General features: G+C 29.4%; 3 protein-coding genes and 1 long non-coding RNA gene across 10 annotated transcripts; 2 read left to right on the plus strand and 2 right to left on the minus strand.

The window, feature by feature from the left end:
- Positions 1–53: 53 nt before the first annotated feature.
- LOC141458231 (uncharacterized) lies at positions 54–1,080 on the minus strand. Of its 2 annotated transcripts, none has more exons than XR_012460812.1 (3): positions 786–1,080; positions 566–675; positions 54–384 (listed from the first exon to the last, which is right to left on the minus strand). It is a non-coding gene; the product is annotated as an uncharacterized lncRNA (long non-coding RNA). The 2 variants fall into 2 exon arrangements; XR_012460813.1 differs by having other exon boundaries at positions 57–384; positions 566–672.
- Positions 1,081–1,147: 67 nt separating this feature from the next.
- LOC141458223 (uncharacterized) lies at positions 1,148–9,270 on the plus strand. Of its 6 annotated transcripts, XR_012460793.1 has the most exons (6): positions 1,148–1,287; positions 3,182–3,440; positions 5,604–5,851; positions 6,168–6,275; positions 8,094–8,162; positions 9,022–9,270. XR_012460793.1 is itself a non-coding variant. In XM_074135958.1 (4 exons), the coding sequence occupies exons 3-4, from the start codon at positions 5,685–5,687 to the stop codon at positions 6,214–6,216; spliced, it is 216 nt and encodes a 71-aa protein (XP_073992059.1). In that variant the 5' UTR covers positions 1,148–1,287; positions 3,182–3,440; positions 5,604–5,684; the 3' UTR covers positions 6,217–6,318. The 6 variants fall into 6 exon arrangements, 2 of the variants coding, with proteins under 2 accessions (XP_073992059.1, XP_073992058.1); XR_012460794.1 differs by lacking the exon at positions 8,094–8,162; XR_012460791.1 differs by lacking the exons at positions 1,148–1,287; positions 3,182–3,440 and adding an exon at positions 4,065–4,210.
- A 3,550-nt stretch (positions 9,271–12,820) lies between these two features.
- Positions 12,821–17,648, plus strand: LOC141458220 (uncharacterized). The gene is made up of 5 exons (XM_074135955.1): positions 12,821–13,070; positions 14,615–14,709; positions 15,406–15,559; positions 16,414–16,586; positions 17,510–17,648. Exons 1-4 carry the CDS (start codon positions 13,068–13,070, stop codon positions 16,492–16,494), a joined length of 333 nt encoding a protein of 110 aa, XP_073992056.1. The 5' UTR covers positions 12,821–13,067; the 3' UTR covers positions 16,495–16,586; positions 17,510–17,648.
- A 1,396-nt stretch (positions 17,649–19,044) lies between these two features.
- LOC141458116 (uncharacterized) lies at positions 19,045–23,461 on the minus strand. Its single transcript, XM_074135714.1, has 8 exons — positions 23,439–23,461; positions 22,224–22,269; positions 21,311–21,446; positions 21,170–21,222; positions 20,665–20,746; positions 20,248–20,357; positions 19,659–19,773; positions 19,045–19,190 (listed from the first exon to the last, which is right to left on the minus strand). Exons 1-6 carry the CDS (start codon positions 23,459–23,461, stop codon positions 20,284–20,286), a joined length of 414 nt encoding a protein of 137 aa, XP_073991815.1. The 3' UTR covers positions 19,045–19,190; positions 19,659–19,773; positions 20,248–20,283.
- Between the last annotated feature and the right edge of the window lie 1,612 nt (positions 23,462–25,073).

A 25,073-nucleotide genomic window follows, 5' to 3' on the forward strand; every position in this document is an offset into this window, starting at 1 on the left:
TTCCGATTTTTTGGAGAGTGTTGTCTGTCGCCTTCTATTGAATGGTTTGTTGAAAAATTCGAGTTTTTGCCTCATGTTCAGTAAGGCAATTTCTGACAAGGCTAAAGATTTATAAAGTTTTACAACAACGGTTTCTACGGAATATTTATTCATATATATCTGCAAATGTTTCAAAAGATCTTTAAATAAATTAACAAGTTTTTCTTCAGGACATCCAAGCCTCAGCGGATTTCTATTTTCTGTTAAAGTCGAAACCCTCATTTTTACGTCTTCAGTATTATTCTAAGAATGTATATCTACTCAGAAATTCCTGGCTTCACATCAAGATAGACTTCGACGATTTAGGATTTCTTAGAAACGTATTCCGCTAGATTTGCGTGGTTTCTGTTAAAGAAAAAAATTGAATATCAATAAGTAAGAATTACAAATGCTATATAAGTCAAATTTCTCTGCTGAATAAACCTAACGATCAATCACTGAAGAAAACTACGATGTAAAACATTAACGTTATTGTTATACGGAACTACATTTGAATAAATCTATGAATTTTATTTAGAATATTTACCCGGTTAAAGTAGTTTCTGGTTTGTTCATAAAATCAGTTCTGCAGTGGTCGTTTCGCTGAAATCCTCAACATTTCCAGGATCTCTCTATCTTTGGTTATCTTCGCTTCTGCTAAAAATATTATTTTAATGCTACATACATGTGTACTGTTCAAAATAATGAAAAGAGGTTTTTATTCTAATAATTAGTTCAAATAAATTTGCAGCTAATTGAAGATGTACCTCACATGACAGCTTTAGAGGCCCTGTATCGCGGACTTAGCTAAGTGTAGATCACATTCTTTAAACTATTCGGTTTTACTTTATTTATTTTTATTTTTTCATCGTACAGTACGTCCGTATTAAGTTAATTTAGCGAATGATTTTAAATCATCGTATCAGTGCTATACTCTAAATTAGTATTTTTCAATTTTAATATTAACCACGAACAAAATGGATTCTTAAATCCAGTATTAATAAATACAATTATATGTAATTTAGAAATAATGTCTTAAATTTTGTAAAATGGTTGGGTATCTCTAGGCTATAACCTAAAAGAAACCTTCTTATTACATTCTAGGCTAAATTTCCTGTTGAGTGGCAATCTTCGATCGGTATTGGTAGATTTAATTTTATAATACGTCTTTTTGAATTTTAATCAATAACAAAAAACGTCGTAGATAGCTTAGTATGAACGTAATAATACTTCTAACCTCATGTACAACCGCCAGTTGTAGAAACCATGGTAAGTACAATAATCATTACGAGAAATAGATAATTTAACAATAAAATTCGTAATAGTAATAATTTTGTGATCTCCACAGTTCTCAATTGTAAATCTTTCTATATCCTAGCCCAATCTTCTGGATTAATGTTTAAATAGCCAACCTTTTTGGCTGTTTAATTTGATAAAATATTTATTATTTTCTATTTTTGCCTGACAGATGACACAAAAATAATAAAAGGTATAAAAAGTAACATAAATGGACTCAGTTCTATCAATGAATATTTTAGTATGATTATTCTAAGCCTTATTTTAAGAAATTATGAAACGTAGAATTCCTAAGACATCTAATACGTTACTTCACATCGACGTAGTTTGTGTTCTAAAGTTTCTTGACAAATAATATATTTTGGAAATAATGTTAAGATTAGAGTCAGATACAAGTTTTAAGGAATTCCCGTACATAACATAATTCCGTTCAGATGAATTATGTGATGGTTACTCTTAAGAACATTAAACAATTTTAGACCTCAAGGTCTAGGATGGGCTTTCACCATTGACGTAATCCAACAGCTTCTGTGGTTATTCAATTCCAGACATTCCAATGAATTCTGGTTTGAACGTGAAACAACCGGCTTATTGTTATAAAAATACGAACGAGTTAAATTGTAACGAAATATGCATTGCAATCATCGCCCACAGCATTATCATAGATTTAGGATAGTGGACCTGTGTTTCGTAATAATTTGTGCATACAAATTTACGAAAAAATCCTTACAAACGTTCCGGTTGCAGAAAAGGAAAATTTTGATTATTTAGCAAGTTAAGGTGAAGGATTATTAATGCGAGTAAGAATCTCGTGGTTGAAGGGCCTGGCTATAAATAAACATATAGTGCCAACAATAAGCGCTTTTTAATTCAAGGGTGCAGTTGGCAGTGCTTATGTGCTCAAAATCAAGTGGAGGAGCATTACGTTATCTATCAAAGCACTTACTTTAGACCGGTTTTAATTTTCATGTATCATCAGTGATTGTTTATAAGTTTGAGTAGAGACTATGACTTTCACTTCTAAAGCTGTCCTGTACAAAGCCTGTAGTGAGGATTTTGACCTGAATGCTAAACCGAACAATCCGAAACCGGAGATAAAAAAATTAATAAATAAAAAACACAAGCCTTTTATTGGTGATAATATCATTGATATGATATAAAACACGCTTTATCGCAAACATATTCATAAAATTAACTACAAATAAGTAAGTAAACTTGACATGAATTAATAATCTCGTTTGTAAGGAGATAGTGACCACAATTTAGGAGCAAAAGTTTGGGAAGAATTCATATTTCTGAAAACTAAAACCCCGGAATTTTCTTTTAATTTATATTGGAAAACAAAATGAAACATTTACACAATGTAAGAAAAAGGGATTGTACTAAAAACAAGAATGTAAACTACATCATTAGAGTCTGGTGCTAAAATTGTAAATTAATTATTGAAATTTCCACTAACAAAAATGTAAAGAACATTATATGATGTCTGTATGTCTGAAATCTTTTTGTTCTTAGCATTTTCACTTACAGTAAAACTGATTTTGTGCAAATTTACACCATAAAAATCATTTGGATTTCAAATAAAATTTCCTAAGGAATTTAGGAATGTCGAAAATGCCTATCTGTACGTTCCCAGTAGCTGACAATCTTCCAACTTGAATTTTGCTTGAATTTCATGCTTGTAATTATTATAATGATATAAGAACCGTAGAATTAGCAAATGTGAAGAAGATTGGTCAACCTTAAAAAACCTCTTTCTGTGCAGACCTATTCAGTCTTTTGCTACTTTTTACAAAAGGTTGCTTCAAAATGTTGTATGCGTAAACATACTTATATTTTTATTTGCAACATTTCTTTTTTTTTTCAGGAAACATCAACTAGCGTGGTTCTCAGGGTGGGGTGAAGTTAAGCTTTTTATGAAAGTGCTGCTGTCTCATCTATTGTACGTTTCCAACACCTGTAGTGATGAGGATGAAATATCTAGCTGAAATTCCAAGAGTGAAGATTATCAGCTATCTTGAAGTGCAACTGTGAAGAATTGCCTGAACAAAAAGAATCGATGTCTTCGAGCTTTCTGCAATTTTCAAGACAATTAAAAAACAACTTCATTCAAACTTGTGCATCACGTAAGTTCGAACTATCACATTCATTTGAAACTTTTCTTGAGGGAATTTTGATTTAGCTGCGATTCTGGGAAAGCTATGAAATTTATACTTTTTAAACAAAATAGTGTACACTTTTTTTATGTGACTGATTCATCCAAGAGGGAAGCAAAATTTCTGAACCTGGCAAAAACATTAAAAAAATTAGAGAAATTAGCAATAATTGTGTCTATTCATCATTTTATTTTAGTTAACATATACAACTTTGAAGTCTACAATCTTTGTAAATTGAAATTTGATCGCGTAAACTGAGGTGTAAGTCGCGAGTGTTCGCTCCTGTTTTTTTAAAATTTATAATTAGAAAATTTCAAAAAGTATTAAAAATGTAATTTTAAAAATTTCATGCATCTGTGCTATTATTCTTTTTACACTTGTAATAGGTAAATAGAGTAAGTTTGAAATTGTCTATAGGCAGAGGTATGGTGGTATTCTTTGAATGCTTTGTTAATTACTACCCTAACGGTTCACACAATATTAAGAAAAATAAGGTTGTGTTTTTTGTGAACTTGTGGGAAATTCATTGTCACATAGAAAAAATAATTATAATTAGTAAATGAAATCGACCGCTATTATGTGGCCATTGAAGTAATAAACAAAATAAAGAACTAAATTACTTGAGGTCAAACGATAGGTATAAAAAGCCGGGCATGTTGTTGGGCTGGTTTTAGTCATGTACAAACTTACCTACCTGATCGTTCTGTGCCTCCTCGTGGAAAGTTTCGCCGCGCCTATAGGTTAGTTTAGTTTATTTAAATTAATTTCTACACCCTACAATCCAATATAGCACTAAAGCCCAGGGGCCTCTGGAGGTAGTTTACTCGTGCATTATATTTTATAAACTTTTTTTTTTAAATTAGCACGATCCCAATACTTCCACTAGTTAGTTAAAATTTCTATCTTGGAGCTACAAACCCACCGGTGGAGTGCTGGGTTTAAAGTAAAACTTGTCACTAACCCCAAACCTGAATCGCAATGAAACTTAAATTTTAACTTTAGCCATCTAATCCTCAATTTTTTTCTTCACATAAGATATTTTTGTTTTCCTAAATGAACTTCTTTGATCTTGTAATGACGACCTTGATTATAACAAGTGAAGGAAGCTAGTATTCACATTAAAACGTTCAAAGTAAATAATTAAAATTAAGTGGGACAAATTATAAAATTCTTAACACTAGAATAAAAGTTGACGGCCTTCGCTAAAAATGTACATCTGTCAGTGATGCCTCATCCGCGTAAATAACATAATAAAGTTTTTTGCTGAATGACTCTTAAGAACCATATTTTCCATCTTGCAATAAAAAAAATAAAGAATCATCCAGATAATGTTGAAGAGGATATCCAATTTTGCCAAATAAACTCTGTTGCTAAAATATTCTGACTATAATACCAACAAACTTGTTTCTGTTGAGTTTGATTAGTCCGAAAAGGTGTATAAGCAGGGTCTGACATAGTAATTGAGTATTATACTATACTTTGCCCCCAGAACAATTATTAGTCTCAAAAAGTTCCTTAGAGTGAAATGATGAACCCTTATAGGATTAATTAGACGATCAAATTTAAGTAATTTTGAGTAATTTTTTTAAGTATGAAAATAATTGTTTTCATGTTGAGTTCAATTAATAATAGCGAATAAATAAATACGTATTTTATTCAAATAAAAAGTATCACAATATTAAAATATAAATTTAATCTGGAATGTAGCATATATAAAACAAAATTTGATTATTAAAAAAATAGTTAACTAAATTAATTGATTAATTCCGAATTATCAACTGTAATAATACTTTTACCCTTGAAATAAAATAAAGCAATTTTTCAGTTGAGCTTTGCGCAGAGAAAATAATAAAACTACATAATATGCAAATATTACAATTTCATAAGATTATTCAAGGATTCTGCTGGGAAGGGAAATCTTAATTTATCTGTTAATTAAAACAAATTTATTGCACCAGAAGTGTAAATTAGATTTTTTTATGAGGGCCATTTTATATATCAATTATTATAATGATTCCTAACATTTATCTCTACTTTGTAATTGCGATGTTTCACTCTGCATGGTTTGGACTATAACACACTTCCCAGAAATAAATTACATCTTCTCTTCCAATTTCAATCCCTTCATTTCAGAGGAGGCCAATGACAGGGACAAAAGAGAAGCTAATCCACACCACCATTCCAAGGTAAAGATCAAGATATACGAAGGTGGACATGGAAGGAAGATTGTGTACAAGGAAAAAGGGCCAATTGTTGGAGCAGGTAGTTTTGCTACTAGTTACAGTTTCGGAAGTCCATTTTCTTCTGCTGGAAGCTACGCATCAGCCGGTAGCTTCGCTTCTTCTGGCTGATAAATGCGTTATTGATGCAATAAATGAGAGGTTAGATTTTCAAAATTCACACTTTCATATTTTGTAATTTAAAATTGTGAAATGGATCTGTTCCAGTTTATGAATATTTAAAACATATAAAACAAACTTTCTGTGAGGAATGTTTAATCAGATTGTAGTTATATTGTTTTGAAGTACGAATGTCAAGCTTTTTTTTTTGTTTTTTTAAATAACTTTTTAATTTTATTAACGAAAAACTCATTAATCACCAATTGCACAGTACTGTAATTAGCAGAGTGCAAATTTTCTATTATTATGCACTTCATAATTCCCTGTGTTTTATTAATTACCATTTTATTTGTTTCAGAGTTGCGATTATCACTGATCGTCCCCTAAAGCAGAGGCTTATCGCTTAAAAAGAAGCTGTGGAATTTTTTTCTTCATCATAAATATTTCTGAAACAAACTGTTAAAAAGTTAGTTTAATTTCTTTTATTAATATATGGTTAATTTATTATACATTTTGTTCATTATAATTCTAAAACATCCTTTACTAATTACTTCTACGGGTTATTATTTAATCATAAATTTTTAAAGCACAATTGTGTGCTACAAGAGCATGAAATATAAAAAAAAATAAAATAAAAGCATAATAATAATGTTAAATAATGCGTCTTGATAATCGAGCGATTTGAGGCGGGGCCTGCAAAGCTAAGGTATTGTATTTGGGGTTCGAATCCCGATGTAGACCTTGGATTTTAATAATATTTTATATAAAGAATTTATTGTAAAGTACGTTTGCTAATTGTATAGCTTGCCTTAAGAAATAGGCTTTGCTTTACTTTAAAAAGAAAAAGGTTTTAACTAGTAAAAATACAAATTATATTGAGAAAATATTTTAAAATGTTTATAACTCTCAATATAATTAAAATGGTCGTGGGAGAGTGTTTTTAAAATGAAGTTCACTACGTTGAAAGGAATATCATTCTCCGTTTGGAAAGATTTGCTATTTTTATTTCTATTTAATTTGTTTTTTCAGATAAGGCTAATTTGAGAAAGTTTTACTTCACCATTTACATCTTTTTACTAATTCTTTCTTCAATAGACCAACATTCTTTAATCAGGCAGAAGGAAATCTCACTGATGTAGTGAGCAGTGTCTGGGCACTGAGTCTTGGACAGTGATTGTTACAAATCCACGATATATGACTCTCAGAGTGGCCTCATTGACTCTCATTAGGGGTAACCTTTCCCTTACTGTTTAATTAAACTTATAAATCTTCGTGGCAGCTAAAGTTTAAAGAAATTCTGGTCTTTATTCTGTGAAGAAGAATCGAACTCTCTGACGCATTAGCTCTTCACGCAGAATCAATACCTGCAGTATTGATTCTTTGCTTTCTGACAAATTCTTACAATGAAAGACCTTCCTGGAAGACTGCTAATCATATATGTTTCTGATTTCAATGGAACGAATGATTAATGCGACTGGCGTAAGACTAGAACTTTTTGAACTGGCCTAAGTTTTCAATTAGTCTCAGACAACCGATTCTCATATCCGTCTTGGACCGTCTATATATATATATTATAGTAGAATTTACGTTCAAGTCCTTAATAATGAAGTGAATAATTGAGCAAGATAATTGAAAGACGCAAAAAATAATAATAATATTGGATTCCTACGCGGAGGTCCCGGGTTCGAATCCAGCTGCTGACCCTTAGATTTTCTCTTCCTAGGAGCTTCTTACAGCACACTGTCCAGTGATAGACAGTGTTGTCTATAACGAGTGAACACTGTCTGTAGGCCGGCAGTGCACTGAAAAAAGCTCCGAGCGCCAATAACCTCAGATGTTGACACGCCACAAATCATTAAACAAAAAAATATTTATAATAATAAGAAAGATTTCGAATACCTTTGAGACGACGAGTAAATCCGTCTTGACAGTGTGTCAAACAAATAATGTTCATGTTTTTTTTTCTGGGAGGGCCCAGTAAAAAGGGGGGAATCCAAGATTAACTATAAACCTGGTGCTCAAATTTCCGCGCTTGTGTTTGTGTGCGGTCAGTTATCCCTGTTAATATGTTTTTCACTAATAAATATATTAGCAATTAGGTCAACAAACTATGATATGGGTAGAAAATGTAAAACATTTCTTTTGATTAAATAAGCAAGCTTTTTAATTAATTAATTTTAAACACCCAGCTTTATCATTTTGATATTGTTGGAATCCTAATGAGTTCTTCTGTTGATAAAATCTCCTTTAAAAAGGTGGTCAACTTTGTCATGTGTTTATACAGAAATCATGGCTTCTCTATTCTACTACATTGTAGGTCTGCTGTTCATAGTGGCTTCGATGGCCGAACCAAGTAAGTTTGCATATAGTTGATAAAACATTTTAAAATATAACGTCACCTACCTTTTATATATATATATATATATATATATATATATATATATATATATATATATATATATATATATATAAAGTAATAAGTAAAATTTACCCAATTTTTATAAGTTGCTTACGGTTAAAGTACGTTCTCCAAAAGTAATACAAAATTAAATTTTAAATAAAAACTTAACAATAATTTACTTATTCTTTATAATAAATATACGCATAAGAATAAAAGAAGGCTATTTCCACCAAACTAAAACACTAAATTAGAAATAAAATTAATTGAATATTAAATTTAGTACTGTATCTATCCTCGTTATTACTGTAACTACGGATTTGATGAGTTACCACTGGCTATTAATTCCATTCGTCATCTGAGAGCTCTTGTTCTATTTATGTGATGCAGGAGATCTGCACTATCATTTAAATTTTGATAACATTTATGTTAGATCTATTACTTCGGCTTCAAACAATTTTTTCAGGAAATATTAATTTTAAAGCATACTAATACTTCATTTGATGAACAAGTATAGATTGACAAATTCTTAGTTTAAAAAAAATAATAAAAATTATATGTGGTAGAATTATTTTGAGATATGCAAATAACAGTTGCTAACTGAGCCAATTTTAGTCCCAGATCACATTTATTTGTATCAAAATGCAGCCGGAAACGTTTCCCATTCTGGGGATCTGCAGAAAATTTATTTTCGTAAAGTGCAATATGGGAAATTCTATTTTTATCACTAGATCTTATTTGAACTTTTAACCAGTAATGTTTTTTGGCCCTCCCGGTTTATACCTTCATTAAATCGTATTATTCATATTAATAGCTCATCAAAGCGGACTTCTCTTCGATCATCATGGGCATCGCCCGCATTATGGACCGCCACATTATGCACCACATCCTCCTCATCATAATCACCACCATCATTGGGGACCCTGGCCTCATCATCACCATCATCATGCACCCGTCTTTCACTGGAACCACCACAGGAATCTTGTACCTTGGCTGTAACCTCTTAACATTTGTAACCTTCGAATTCTAACAATCAATAAATGAAGTCATGCCCTGGCTTTAATGTAAGTTTTTTATTGGTTATAAAATTTATATAACTGGAAGAAATTTACATAATCTTCTCCAATTGCATTTCTCAATATTTTTGGATTAACCATCTTTCAAAATAGTTAAGCCAAAAATAAAAATTGTGGAAAATCATGGTTTATTAATTCATAACCGAACGATTTGATATGTATATATTCTAGCCTTGCAATAGATATCAGTGGTGGGAGCCAAAATTCACTGAGTTTCTGATGATCCAAGCTGGTATTTCCCATTTTTCTTTTGTTTATGAAGTTTGGTTTCCTAATTTGAACGAATTGATTTGTACTCGTATATGTATAATCAGGGCCCTGTTATTATCTTTATTTATTCCCTTTGTTTATTAAAAAAAAAAGAAAAAAAAGCTAAATTGCAACTACGGTAGATAGCTAGCTACAAATTTACATATGTGGTAAGTATTATTTATAGGTAATTACAAAATAATATCATTTTTTTTATAACTGTTCATTCTATGCAGTATATATTCATAATTTGAAAAAACCCAAAAAGAAACTTGTCATAAGTGTGACTTGTAAGATGTACAAAAAAAAAACAAAGCAAATGTTGGTGAAAAGAGATCAGTTTTTGAAGAAAGGAATCTTCAGCAAGCTATTGCAAATCACAGCAAAAGCATTAGACAAAACATATACCTAACAAAACATGTGTAAAGGCTGTGCACTTAATCTACAGTTTACTGTATTTGTATCGATTAGAGCCAGAGGGCCGACGGTATTTCGTCAGTAAAAAAAAAGGCTTATTCTTTTGAATAATAGAATATTGTTATGATAAATTTAGGTGTTAAAGAATGCGGACGGAGATGGATATTAAACTTTAATAGAATAAAATATGTTATTTATTCAGCTTAGTAAAGAGTACACACAGAAGCTTTTGAGTTTTAACAACAATAATTTCAATTCTTTCTCTTCCTTTGTTCATGAACTTAAAACAAAATCGAACTTAACTAAAATATTCAGAGAAGTAATACAAGACTAAAAAATATAAATAACCTCTTGGTCTTAGATAAAAAGTACATTTCGTAGTATTTAATCAAATAATACAATTTCTCAATTGAATGATTTGGTCATCTACGAAATGTTTTTGACTAATATACTGCTGATATTAGGATAACCTAATTCGGATTTGATTGTCAGATTTATTTAGAACTTCATAATAGGCTAATCGAACTCTAAATCTAAAATGAGCCGAGCATTGCAAAATGAAGTATACGTTCTTGTTCACCATTAAAACAAAATTGGCAGCCAACATCGACTGAAATGTATTATATGTATTTTATTTAATATTAATATATCATCATTTTATGCCATCAGGAATTTAGCCGTCTTAATTTTATTATTCAGCGGAAAATATGGTTCCACTGAAGAGTATGTATCATACTCTAAATCAGAGTGTCATAAAATTTTAAAAAGTACTTATAATGAAATAGATTCAGAGGTTTGCAAGTTTATTATTAGGAAATTACCCTATTCTTGTTTAAGCTCGACTAAAACGATTTGTGCCATTTTAAGACTAACTCACTCACTATGTAATATATCATACACTGGTTTAAGATAAATTAATATTGATAATTGCATTGTAATATTAACATTGTTACACTCCACTCTGAGTCAAAGAAAACCTAATTTCTTCACAATCTAGCTGATTGAAGTTACCAGAAGTTATTCAGGCACTGTGATAAGGTAAATGAATAATAAATAATAGAAATCTATTACAAATATTTAATTGAATTTTGGGGAAAACTAAATTAGCAATTAATTTAAAGAAATTAATTTTACATGATAAACGACAATTTCTTTAGTTGATGAGTAAATTTTTTTGTATATTTCATTACGTTTAAATTATATTAAATTTAAATTATTGTAAGTAGTTCAATAGAAAGTGGGCTTGATTTTCATGCCAGGGATTGATCATACACATTACGTCGGCTAGAATCGGAAATACCAGTTGCTAAAAAAGAAAATTTTGGCTAGTTTTACTAGAAATTTCTTAGTTTTAACTTGTAGAGTTCGGTTCTCGTGCTGGTTGGATCAAACCCATTATGTCGACCAGTTTTAGAAAATTAAAGTTCATAAAACAAGGATAAAATGGACAATGTTGGCTAGATTTACTATAAATTTTCTATTTTTAACTTTGAGAGTTGTTTTATAGGCCAGGATTAAATCAAACACATAAAGTCGGTTAGTTTTGGCAACATTATGTGTATGATCAGAATACGAAGTTCACAATATAGGGAAAAATCTCATTTTAATTAATTTTAACTTAAAGGAAAAAAATAGAAAATCTTGTCCAGTTTTATCACATATTCCTTATTTTTAACTTTCAGAATTCAATTTTCATGACAGGGTTGGATCATACACACAAAGTCGGCTAGTCTGGAAAGTAGGTTAGGGCCAGTTTTACTAAAAGTTCCTTGTTTTTAAGTTACAGAGTTCGATTATCATTCCAGGGATAGTCCCTACAGATTAGGTCAGCTATTTTTGGACGTAGAGGTTAAGAAAATAAGGGAAAAAATGGAAAATCATGGCTAGTTTTACGGGAAACTCCCAAGTATCTACTACTAACTTTCTATTTTTATGCCCAGGTTGGATAATAAATACATCTCAGCTCTGTTAGGTAGTGGTAGAGGATCCTTAAAAACTGAACAATAGTAACAAAGATAATCATTATATTTTTAGTAATTCCTAATTTTCTCGTTCAGATATTCTCTTTTTATGCCAGCGCTTGATCAAACACATTAGGTAAACTAGATTTGGAAGTAGCAGTTATTAAAAATGGAATAAGCAGAAAAACTTTGCCAGTTTTACTAGAATTTCCTTATTTTCTCGTTCTAATATTCTATTTTCATACCTGGCTTAGATTATATAGATCGGATGCTTTTGGAAGTAGAAGTTCAGAGCAAAAATAAAAAATGGCAAATATTGGTTAGTTTGACTGAAAATTATTTTCAGTACCGGACAGTTTTAATCAAAAGATTGATTTTCATGCCTGGGATTGATCATACATATTAGGTTGGCTAGTTTTGGAAATAGAAATTCAGAAAAAGGGGAAAAAATTTATTCTTATTAATTTTTACTAGTTATTTTTTATTTTTAAGTTGCAGGGTTCTATTTTCAATAAAGTGGTAGATCAAACACATTAGTTTGGCCAGATTTAGAAATAGCAGTTTATAAAAAGGAAAGAAAATGTCAAATCTTGTCTAGTTTTATTACATATTCCTAGTTTACGATCTGCGCATAATTTGTAAAGTAAATAAAATATTGTTTTTCAATGTTTAATGTTTTAATAATTTCTTTTAATTTGACAATATTTCCCAGTACAAATGAAGTAGTTGGTTACATTCAGTGTTTTCTCACAAAAAGCGCGCCCCCTCATATAAAGTAGAATTTTAAAAAATTACCAATGAATAAAAAATTCACAAGCCTTTAATTCACACTAGATTTCATTAATTTTATTTCATTATTTTTACAAAAAATGTTTTACAATTTATTAAAAATTTTAGTAAAACACACCATATGATATCTCCTAAGTAACCACATGTAACCTCCCTCACTCAGTCAGCAATTGTAGTGTAACACGGTAAGGTAACTAATGCGAAGTAACCAACACATATTTACATTTCATAGTTACTAATACATATTTAAAATTATTAATCACCGTCTGATGATTAATGAAAGTACAAAATTGTTCAGGGTTACAAAAATATGGAAGAGCGACTTTCAAATCCGTGACACTACATTTACATTGATGTTATAACATAGAATGGTAATGCTTAGTGATATTTCAAAATACAAATGTTTTGTGATACTAGTAAAATAAAAAAAAGATTTCCTTTAATAACAAACAAACCCCTCAAAATGAAAAAAGGGTAAACTTTTTATGAGATTGATCACATTGGATTTACTTAATACTTTTGAATACATGTATACTTTATTCTGTGCATTCCATTATATAAGATAGGTAATTTTTTTTAAAAAAAATTATTAATTTATGAATATCATGAACATCTTAGAAAAACAACTTTCGGGGTTAGTTGAATAAAACAAGGATTAAGTTCTTAAAAGACATTTAAAATTTCATATCCACCTGTGGCTTTATTTGAACTAAGTACATCTATATTGATTGAAAGATGTATTGTGGGTTCGATTTCCGGTCTAGGGTTTAGATTTTATTTTACTAACGCATAATGGTTTGACTTGCTTGGTTTAGTTTAACAGAAAAATACTACGTTTAATGCAATACTACAATAGTATAAATCAAGTTCTAATTATCAGCTGAGGTTTTCATGGAGTATTCTTTTCAAGTGCTTTCATCCATGGGTCTTTCAACTCTATGGCAACTAGCAGCAAGTAAAGCTCAGTTTGCAACTGAATTAATTATAATAAAGGGTCCTTCCATACTTCCAGCAGAACGACCGTAAATATGATGTGATTCCATTTGGTTTCCGACACTAAAAAAAAGCAAGCGAATCTACTTACCTCCCTGTGCTTCAGGTAATGTTAGCTATTATTTTGTAATTAGAAAAAAATTACTATCTTTCACTTTGAATCTGAAAAAATGTATTATTTTTTGTTTGTTTTAATTTGATTGAAAAATTCAACGTACAGTGGGCATGTGAATTCTGAATAATTTTTCAATCAAATATACCTGCTTTTAGTCGAGCTTAATATTTTTTAAATCATTTAATGAAAATAAATGAAAAATAAGATTATTTACGTGACTTATTTTTTAATAAAATTAATTTTTATTTTTATTTATTTTTTTTAAATGTATCATTTTATAGCACAAAAAAGTTTAGGTTCTTTGGAAAATTATTGTTATCTGCATATCAATGTTTTTAGTTTAATTACAGTCACATTTATTTAATTTTATGAATAATATTTCATCAGTAGTTAAAGATATTAAATATGTTTCTTTAGCTTTTATGAATTAAATGAAAAAATTTTGAACAAAATTGAACATAAAAAATCGATTATTTTGGTTGACAAACTTAATAAACTAATGATTTGAATTTATGGCAGTAAGTGTAACTTGACTAATATAAGTTTAGTACAACGGTTAAATTGCAACGTATGAGTAATTCATATTAAAATAATTTAATGCTACGAATACGTTCCATAAGATTGATCCGTTTAAAAGATTTAAACTAAAATTTCAGCATTAATATTTTATTTATTTCTTAAATTTCTGAAAGATACAAATTTGTCTTAAACATTGTTGCGTTTTAATTTGCTGTATCATTGAATAGAATGCTGTTTAATTCAAGATTAAATTTATAAACTTTTTTTTCATTGAATAATGATTTTCAGATCGAAAACAGCCAACACTGTGAGTATTACCTGCAAAACCGTCTATCAACTGAAGTGGAAATGAAAAAGACGTTGAGAAAACATCGATCAAATAAGCAAGTACAAACAACTTTTGTTATGAATCAATTGCTAAAAAAATGAATTATTTTGGTATAGGTAATTTGCATGTTTGTATCACAATCTTATTTATTAAATAATTTTTTGACTTAAAGTGGAAATTTTTTTGTAGGAGAATAAATCAAAACCTTTAATTTGAAAAAAAAATATTTATTTGCATGCCTACTTCATATTTTACATTATATACATATAAATTAATGAAATACAAAAAGAAGTGCTAAAAAACGTTTAAAACTTATAAAAATTAAGTTAAAACAATTTTTTTGGCCATTCGCTAGCTGGCTGTTCAGATCATCTGTCATCTAAAATGTGTACTACAAAGGCTCTAAAGTTGAATGTCATCCATTCCTGCATTACAATGTGAGCATTCCACCATCAGTGTCTTGCACAGCTGCTTTTAGCAGGGGACTGAGAGTCTCTCCTTGAAGAACGCCTTCACTAATGCTGACATTGTCAGTTAATTGATTATTACAGATTACCTGTAGGGATGCTCTTTTATAAAGATTTATTAATAAACGGATTATTTTAGAACTGATCCCAATATTAAATAATTTGCTTCATAACAAATCATGGTTAAGTCGATCAAAAGTCCGTTGAAAGTATACTACTATTGCAAATAGTGATCTACTTTTTTGGCGTAGTTTTAGGTTTATTAAGCTATTAAAAATAAACAGATTGTCGGTACATCCACAAGTTGACCTGAAACCGGACTGCGATTCTGGAATAGTATTACATGTGTCAGCCCAGGAAGACAATCTCTCTGCCAAAATCGATATAAACAGTTTAAGAAGACAATTCAGCAGAGCGATACTTCTACAATACATTCAGGTACCTTCATTTAATACTTCCAAAGCATGTTGCAGTAATTTTAAATGCATGTACTCCGTACATGTCCACATAAGTTGAGGTGAATCGCATACAATTTTGCACTCCTGGAAAAATCTATCCTCGCAATCTTATGGGACTTTTCATTCAGGTAATAATTTTAATTAAAACGTATACCATTAAATTTAAAAAGGAAAGAATACTTTTCAGATTTATTAAATCTTACTTCGATTCATAATAGAAAAAGTTTTAATATCGCTGAAAGAGTTTCAAAATTTATTATTATCTTCATTGTCAATGAGAATTTGTAGTATTTATCTTAAAAATTACTTAATTTGATTTAAAAATTGCTTCACATGTAATGTTTGCCAAAAAAAAAATACAATTTAAGTTGCATGCATATTGAAATCTGGACAAAAATTAAAATACATAACTAAAAGTAGTCACAACTGGTAAAGCGCTCTATCGGCAAGGTCAAGAACTACTCAGCAAGTAGTAGTTCTCTGGTCTTCCACTAGATCGCATAGGTATGTAGAATTCCTGTCTTTAATTTCATATATGATTTACATTCATTTTTGTTACTTTTAATAACCTTCACTATAGATAACATCGGTAATAACTAGATTGAGAGTGCAGATTATAAAGATTCACTTCTGAAGGAACTTTTTAAATTAACTTCCAACGTAAATTAATATGAACCATAAGTTTGATTATGATCTACTTAGATTCTTTATTGCAATTTTCGACATCCAAATGATAAATTTGTTAAAATATATTTACGTATTTGTGAATGAAATTCTAATAGTGTATTGAGTTTTAGTGTATTTTATTTTTCTGTATCCATTGCGTTCGTCCAGGGCTACCATTTTGGCCATTCGCTAGCTGGTTGTTCAGATCATCTATTATCTAAAATGTGTACTGTAAAGGCTTTAAATTAGAATGTCATCTATTCCTGCATTACAATGTGAGCATTCTACCATCAGTGTCTTACACAGCTACTTTTAGGGTAGTTTTCAGTTAATACATTCAGGTACCATTATTTAATAATTCCAAAGCATGTAAAAATACTTTTCTTTTTTTAGAAAGATAATTAAATCTTTCTCTTTAGGTTGGAATGAGAAAAGTTTAAATTTAGTTGAAAGAAGGTTTGAATTTAATTGATTAACCCAATGTAAATCGTTCGTAGTGTTTAGCATTTGATCATCAAGTGCAACTATTTTTCATTCAACCCTAATCTTTTTCAATCGAATTAGTTCACTTTTAAAGAGTATAATCTATCTTTTCATTGGAACTTAACATTTTTTAAATTCAATTTCAAGTAATTGCAACGTAGAGTAATTTAGGTTTAAATAACTAACTGTCAGAATGTTTTAAATGCTACGAATTCATTCTTAAAGAATGATCCGTTTAAAAGATTTAAGCTTTCCTCTCATTCCTGTACAATAAAAATATATCTTTGAAAGCAGTTATTTGTAGTTCATTGAATAGAACGCTTTTTTATTTTTATCTTTGATTAAAAATAGAAAATGTATTACTAGCAGGAGAATACAGAACAACCTTCAATTTTCAAAAAATTAATAATTATATTTGCATAAGTATTTTTTTTTACATAGTCTTAGTATTTTATAATTATTTATACAAATAAGTTAATAAAATGCAAAAAGAAATGCTAAAAAATGTTTAAAACAAAAAAGAAAAAATTATTTCAATTTCTTTGCTTCTGAGAGTGCAGATTATAAAGATTCACTTCTGAAGGAATAGTTTTTAAGTTAACTTCAAATGTAAATTAATATGATCCATAAGTTTGATTACGATCTACTTAGATTCTTTATTGCAATTTTCGACTTCCAAATGATAAATTTGTTAAAATATATTTACGTATTTGTGAATGAAATTCTAATAGTGTATTGAGTTTGTGTATTTTATTTTTCTGTATCCATTGCGTTCGTCCAGGGCTACCATTTTGGCCATTCGCTAGCTGGTTGTTCAGATCATCTATCATCTAAAATGTGTACCGTAAAGGCTCTAAAGTAGAATGGCATCTATTCCTGCATTACAATGTGAGCATTCTACCATCAGTGTCTTACACAGCTACTTTTAGGGTAGTTTTCAGTTAATACATTCAGGTACCTTTATTTAATACTTCCAAAGCATGTTGAAATACTTTTCTTTATTCAAAAAGATACTTAAAATCTTTCTCTTTTAGTTGGAATGAGAAAAGTTTAAATTTAGTTGAAAGAAGGTTTTAATTTAATTGAATAAGACAATGTGAATAGTTCGTAGTGTTTAGCATTACAATCATTTATATGAATAAGTTAATAAAATCCAGAAAAAAAAGTGTTAAAAGTGCTTAAAACAATAAAGAAAAAATTATTTCATTGAATAATGATTTCAGATTGAAAACTTCCAATACTGTGGAGTAGTACCTGTAAAACCATCCATCAACTGAAGTGAAAATGAAAAAGACGGTGAGAAAACATCTAAGAAATATGTAAGTACAAACTACTATTGTTATGAATCAATTGCTAAATAAATTTATTATTCAGATATTTTAAAAATACTTGTTTGTATCACAGTCTTATATATCAAATGATTTTTTGACCTTAAGTGAAAATAAAAAGTATTATTTAGCAGGAGAATAAGAATCTGTAATTTATAAAAAAAATTATTTATTAGGATGCCCATTCTTTTTTTTTTTTACATTATATACATGTTATAAATTAATAAAATACAAAAAGAAGTGATAAAAAACGTTTAAAACTAACAGAGAAACTTAAATAACAAAGAAATTAAGGTAAACAAAAAAAAGTAAAAAATTAGTTCCAAAAAAATCCGTCAGAGGGCGCCACCTATCAGACAGGTGTGAAAATAGTTCCAGAAATGGCCACCAGGTAGCAGTGTTGTTAACCTTCCCTATATATACGGCAACAGCACAGAATATCGTTAGTACGACTTAAATGATGCAGGGGGGAAGGTCGCTCTGCCGCTCCGAAACTATCTAGTCTAGTCTAACATCCATCACCTCTCTCTCAAAGAATCATGAAGTGGGGAGATGTTGTCGCTTCGACGGTTCTCCCCACCCTACCCCGCCCTTCCAGCGAACTTAGTTATATAGCCTCCCAGAGCAAGATGGCGGCCAATTAACTCACCTGATCCACTGGCTCCTAGATCGCTCCAGCTGACTGTTGCTCTTAGCACACTCTCACGACTCTGCCAGCCATTTCTAACCTTCCCTCTAGGTTTTCTTTTTCACTACTACCACTCTCTAGACTTTGTAACCTTCCTTTTAGGTTATCTTTTTTATTTTTTCCCATTTTCTTCAACACTTTCAAATATTAATAAAATATTCATTTTTTACGTTTTATTTTTACTTTTTCAGATTAATTAACAGATTTAATGGAAAAATAAATTAAATAATTTTTTTTAAAGACTTTTATTAATTTTTTTTAACATGCAATTTTTAATTTTGATAACATCATGCATATTACGTATAATAACTACTTACTTTTTTTTTTATAGATTCCTAACCAATGTTTGTTGGAACATTCATATTGGATTGATGTTTTTACGTCTTTTTCACTTGGGCTTCCATTGACGAATAGTTTTGCAGGCAGTACTCTCGCCAGGATTGACTCTGAAAATCATTATTATTTATTGAAATTTAAATAATTATAATGTCTACTGAGTTTTACCTAGCATTAAGAAAAACGTGTACAACAATTGATGTCTATATTTATTGTAATTTAAATAAAGAAGACTGTTAACCTAAAATTGATTTATCTCTCACCAGGATTGATTCTGAATATCATTATTTATTGTAATTAAAATGTAAGGATTTTTACTTAGCATTAAGAAACTAGAGAAAATCATGTATAACAATATGTCTATTATAAAGATTAAATAAAGAATTGACAGCTCATTTAAAAAACCTTTTAAATTTATTTAAAAAACCTAAATCGTTTTATTCAACGATAATGAAATTTACTTCCAAAAATAATTATTTTTTAGTATTTTTTAAGCATCCAAATTATTCGTTTTATAACATGCAATTTTAAGTGAAAATTCTTATATTACTTTGTGAAAAAACATGCATACTACTTACTTTTTTTTGATAGCTTCCTATTAAGATTTGATGGTAATTTACACTGGATTGATGTTTTACGTCCTTTCACTTGGCTAGTTTTGCAGATATCACTATGGTATCACCAGGATTTAATCTGAAAATCAACCTTACGTATTGTAATTAAAATAATTAACATGTTTATTGAGTTTTACCTAGCTTTAAGAAAAAACATGTATAACAATTTATGTATATTATAAAAATTAAATAAAGAAGACTGTTAAACTAAAGAATTGATTGTTTTTTTTTTTTAACCTAAATCTTCCATATCAATAACATTAATTTGATTGAAAAATATAACAGTCTACTAACATTATTTTTATAAAATGAATTAAAAAATTATAAGCTCGACTAAAAATAGTTCTCTTATTGGAAAATGATGTAGAGTTCACATACATCTTTGATGTTGAATTTTTCAATTAAATTACTGCTATCTATATAATCAACAAAAATTAAAACTTCTTTCAAATACAAAAAAGAGAATAATTTGTTTGAAAAAAGTTTTAGTTCTCATTATAACAGGCTGAACTTAATCAATAATAAGATAAGACTTATCTGCGAATAACCTCACATTAATGGTCGTGCTGCTGGAGGTATAGAAGGACCCTTAAAAATTCATCTCAGGTAAATGCTTAGGACTGCAAGTTGACAAAAAGCCCTCTGATGTCAGCACTGCATGAACTGGAAAAAATATTACATTAAACATAAGTAGGAGTAATACGGATTTGATTTACACTACATTAATACTTCATCCAAAAAATTATTATTATTATTTTTGAAAAGAAGTTTACATTGGCTTAAAAAGAGTTTCGTTAGATTAAAAATACTGTGGTATTCATAGACGTTAAACGTTGAATATTTAAACTTCAACTTTTCTTCTATTCTCAAAATTACTTATTCCGGCTCGAAGGGAAAAATAAATTATCATAGAAAAGATTTTAGTTTATTATGTTATACTTTCAACGTATTAAATAAAGCATAACATTACCTGAACAACAGCCTAAGTGGACTTCCATGACTTCTTCAATCTCCATAATAGAATGAGAACTCATCCAACATTTGCCAGCTTGCTGTTGGATGAAAAGAATGGACCATAGAAGTACATACTTTTTCAATGAACGCTAAGTAACTTGGCATATACTTATATGGTTCATATAATACACCAAGAGCGTGAATAAGTCAAATATGCCGAAAAAACCTTTATAACAATAAAAAACTTGTAACATGTTAGCGTATTCATAGTGGTGTGTTTGTTTTGGACATTCACAACTTCTTAAGTAAAGGACTTAATGTAATATAATCCGGAAAACAATAACCACATCAAAACATTGAAAACCTAACGATCAATGCAGAAATTACATTTTGTTCATTCTCTTTGACCTATCTGGGACCGTTTGAATCTCATTATAAAATATTGAAGCAATATTTGTATGCCTGGCGAACAAAATTGAATTGTGAAAAGATACATATTACGAAAACTTACATATGCTTACCCATGCACAACCCGCCACAGCTGACTCAATGTTTTCCTTTGCTCCATTTAAACCTACATTAATTTGATTTTTATTAATTTTTTTTACATGCAATTTCTAATTTTGATAACTTCATGCACATTACGTATAATAACTACTTACTTTTTTTTTTATAGATTCCTAACCAATGTTTGTTGGAACATTCATATTGGATTGATGTTTTTACGTCTTTTTCACTTGGGCTTCCATTGACGAATAGTTTTGCAGGCAGTACTCTTGGTATCACCAGTATTGGATTCTGAAAATCATTATTTATTGTAATTTAAATAATTAACATGTTAACTGTTTTTTACCTAGCATTAAGAAAAAATATGTAACTATTTATTTATATTATAAAAATTAAATAAAGAAGACTGTAACTTAAGAATTGATTTTTTTTTTTAACGAACCTAAAACTTTTCATTCAATGAAAATGATATATATTTCCAAAAAGCACGCATTAGAAAATGATGCAGAATTACCATGCATGATTGATTTTGAATTTTTCAATTAAAACTTTACCCGCAATCAACAAAAATTAAAACTTCTTTCAGATACAAAAAAAAAAAAGAATAGCGGTCCAAATAAACCAAAAGCTGACGTTTTAATTAACAAATTTTTAAGAATTTAATTTTTTTTCCATTAATATAACCGAATTAAATTTTCAAAAATACTTTATTTTATTGTCAATTAGATTTATTCGTTTATGAAAAAGGAATTAAATTTTTAAATTCTACGAATATTACCATTTTTAAATAAAATAACTTTTTCATGAAATTTAAGTTTAAAAAAAACTTAGAATTCAATAAAAGAAGATTTATTATTATTAAAAAAAGGTTAAATTGACCGAGTGAGAGTTACATTGGATTAAAAATGCATGCATTCACATCGTTGATTATTTAAATCAAACATCAACCTTTCTTTTACTAGAGAGAGAACATTAATTATTCCGATGAGATGAAAAGATAAATCATCTTAAAAAAGGTTTTAGTTTATAATGTAATAATTTGAACTACTAAATAATTGATAAGATTACCTGAAGAACACTCCTAGTCCAAGTAGTAGGTAGATTTCCTTCTATTCTTCAATCTCCAGAATAGAATAGTAAAGAATCATCCACCATTGGCCAACTTGCTGTTAGATGTAAAGAAGAGCCCATACACGTAGGTGTCCAATGCACGCTGAGCATCACTAGTCAGCGCTAGAAAAGCCAGTTGATAAAAGCACTAGATGGATAATGATTAAAGAATAATCCTTTATCAGTTTCCATTTTATTCACATTAATTGAATTATTCAAGAAATCAGAGCATTTTTCTGTTAAACAAAATCTATCTTTTTGTTTATTTTATCCCTGACTGGCTTCAGAATTTTATCTATCAACTTAATTAATCTATCGAGATTGGATTAATCACTTTAGAGTAATGATAACTACCTCTGCGACGTTACCATCCCACAGTACAGTTGCTGACTAAGTTAGGAAGGTTATATGGTGGTTATTGTGCCATTTAAATTATTAATTGATCGTAAAAATAATGAAATAAATATTAATGAATCCTAGTACTTATTAATCAGTTCTGAACGTTTAGTGCATTTATAATGTTTTAAATTTGTAAAGTTGGAGTTGAATTTTATATACATGGGGGGGGGGGAGAGTTAATCAAAAGAACTTCGAACTATTCTTATTTCTTTTATACTGAGAAATAATAACTTTAAAATAAAATAATGATAAATAAATGATTCAAAAATTAAAGCAAGTGCGTAATCAAGTAAAATTTTATATGCAAAACTTTAAAACAGTAAAAAAATCAGTAAAATGCTCGAAATATTCTTAGTTTTTGCGTGCTTCTGAGATTTACTTTGTCTGTTTGGACCTTACAATAACAACATTCACAACATCATAAGACAGGGGGCTTAAGTATAATTCCAAAAATCAAAATCTCATCAATAATTATTGAACAGCAATTGACCCAGGACCAGAACTTATTTTTTACTCCATTACATGTAACTTATTTACATATTAGTTTGTGTAAATCTATCTACTACACATTTCCATGTTGGTAAATTAAGTAATCTGAGCTTTAAAATTTGAGCAAAATTTTAAGAGCTTCTGGAAATACAACAATCTACTAAAAGTAGCCGAATATCACCAAATGAAGAGAATATGTATTCTTATTCTATTCTTCTGTCTATTAGATCAGCATATTTATTAAAGTGGATTAGTTTTTCTGTTTAAATATCGTTCCCTACTTACTGATTCACATATTGAAGTTTCATTATCAATTTCTTTGAACGGATTAACACCAAATCATGAATAATTTCAAGACATTGAGAAGCAAATGTAAATAAAAATTAAAGGCGACCTTAATATTCCATTTTGAATTCTTCCGAAAAAATGAAGGGTATATCAAATGTATATGCAGAATTATGAATTAATTTAGCAAGTGCTATAGTTTTATGTTCAAATAAAAATAGTATGACGTGACTTTCTTTTCAATGATCATTTAAATAGGAACTGTTATTTACTTTAAAGCTCTGAGTTTGCCAAGAAGAGTGTCATTGTTATTTTAATAATAATCTTGGCAGTCGTTGCAATTTATAAGATTGAAAATAAAAGAATTGTAAAAAGGTACTTACAAAGTATTAGAGACGTCCCGTAAATGAATAGAGATGCTACTAAATATATTTAGCCCGGGCAAAACTTTAAACCAATCACTAATACTCAGACTATTTATTAAGAACCCCTGCCCATTAAATACAATATAAAAAAGCTATTTAACCTTATTTACATATTTCAGGAAGACTAAAATTGCTTGCCAGTTGCTAGTTTGCAAGACACCACAGCCATATAGACATGCCTATTTGACGAGTAGGTTCTGTCTCTATTGTCTAAATATACCTACATGAATCACAACAAATAATCTTAACTGCATAAATTTAGTAAGCTTGAGGGCTTTAAAAAAAAAAAAAAAAAAACTAAGAGTAGAACACGTTACACAACGTTTTCGTTTATTCTATATTTCAACAGTTTACTTTTTATGCTTTCTCTTTCCGCAAGGAATTTACTGAGACATTTTTTTCAAACGCAGTATTTTCTAACAACCATTTTTTGTACTCAACATAAATGACCTCAAAAAGGAGTTTTTCGGTACCTAGCTAGAAAAAGTAAAAATAATCTGAAGAAATTTAACCTGAGTTGGTCAGCCTTGCCTCTATCAGAAACAGCGATGATCAGAATGATCAACTCATTCAGATAACGTCACTTCTCTCCACCGGCAGAAAACTAGAGGGTTATTAAAAAAAAAAAACCTACTCAATAGTACCGATACTGGTTTTGCATCGGCAATCCAGGAACATCCACAATATAGAACGCATGGCCCTTTCAGCACGGATTGGGTCTAAGGTTACATTTTTCAAAATTAACATTTGAGTCATAACTTCTAAAACTTATGATCCGGAGCGTCTAATTGTCTTACTTTTGCTTTGTTCAGGCTTTAGGTATGAAAAATTTATTCAATTGTCTTCACATTTATATGGGCAACCTTCGCAATTCATGCATCCCACCAGATAAATGCTTGAATATGTAGCAGAATACAATACTAGACAGTATCTAAGATTTATCCGTCATAACGTAAATGTTTTGGAATATTCTGATCAGTTTCACAGTCTCTTCAATCATCAAGAGTTAGAATATCTTTTGCGTAGAGAATTTTACATTACAACCACAAAGTTTCTGTAAGAACTTATTTGTCAGAACAATCTATGAAAAACATGTTTTAGTAAACAAAAGATGTACTTAATTACCAAATTAAATCTAACTTTCTACAAAACTGCCAAAGCTCCAGTCAACTTTTAAGTTTTACATATTCAGCAAAAGCAGACTCAGCAT

This window comes from Rhodnius prolixus, unplaced genomic scaffold, assembly GCF_049639745.1.
Source record: "Rhodnius prolixus isolate KJV_2025 unplaced genomic scaffold, Rpr scaffold_5, whole genome shotgun sequence".
Classification (NCBI taxonomy): domain Eukaryota; kingdom Metazoa; phylum Arthropoda; class Insecta; order Hemiptera; family Reduviidae; genus Rhodnius; species Rhodnius prolixus.

What these genes read in the sequence shown, in the direction of transcription:
- LOC141458223 (XM_074135957.1), top strand. Translation starts at nt 8,099, where the DNA reads ATGGCTTCTCTATTCTACTACATTGTAGGTCTGCTGTTCATAGTGGCT. An exon ending in GGCTTCGATGGCCGAACCAA is followed by an intron (nt 8,163 to 9,021) that starts GTAAGTTTGCAT and finishes TCATATTAATAG; the next exon opens with CTCATCAAAGCGGACTTCTC.
- LOC141458220 (XM_074135955.1), top strand. An exon ending in AGAAAACATCGATCAAATAA is followed by an intron (nt 14,710 to 15,405) that starts GCAAGTACAAAC and finishes AAAAATAAACAG; the next exon opens with ATTGTCGGTACATCCACAAG. An exon ending in TACTTCTACAATACATTCAG is followed by an intron (nt 15,560 to 16,413) that starts GTACCTTCATTT and finishes GCGTTCGTCCAG; the next exon opens with GGCTACCATTTTGGCCATTC.
- LOC141458116 (XM_074135714.1), bottom strand. Translation starts at nt 23,461, where the DNA reads ATGAAACTTCAATATGTGAATCA. An exon ending in AAACTTCAATATGTGAATCA is followed by an intron (nt 22,270 to 23,438) that starts GTAAGTAGGGAA and finishes TGGAGATTGAAG; the next exon opens with AATAGAAGGAAATCTACCTA. An exon ending in GGACTAGGAGTGTTCTTCAG is followed by an intron (nt 21,447 to 22,223) that starts GTAATCTTATCA and finishes AATGATTTTCAG; the next exon opens with AATCCAATACTGGTGATACC.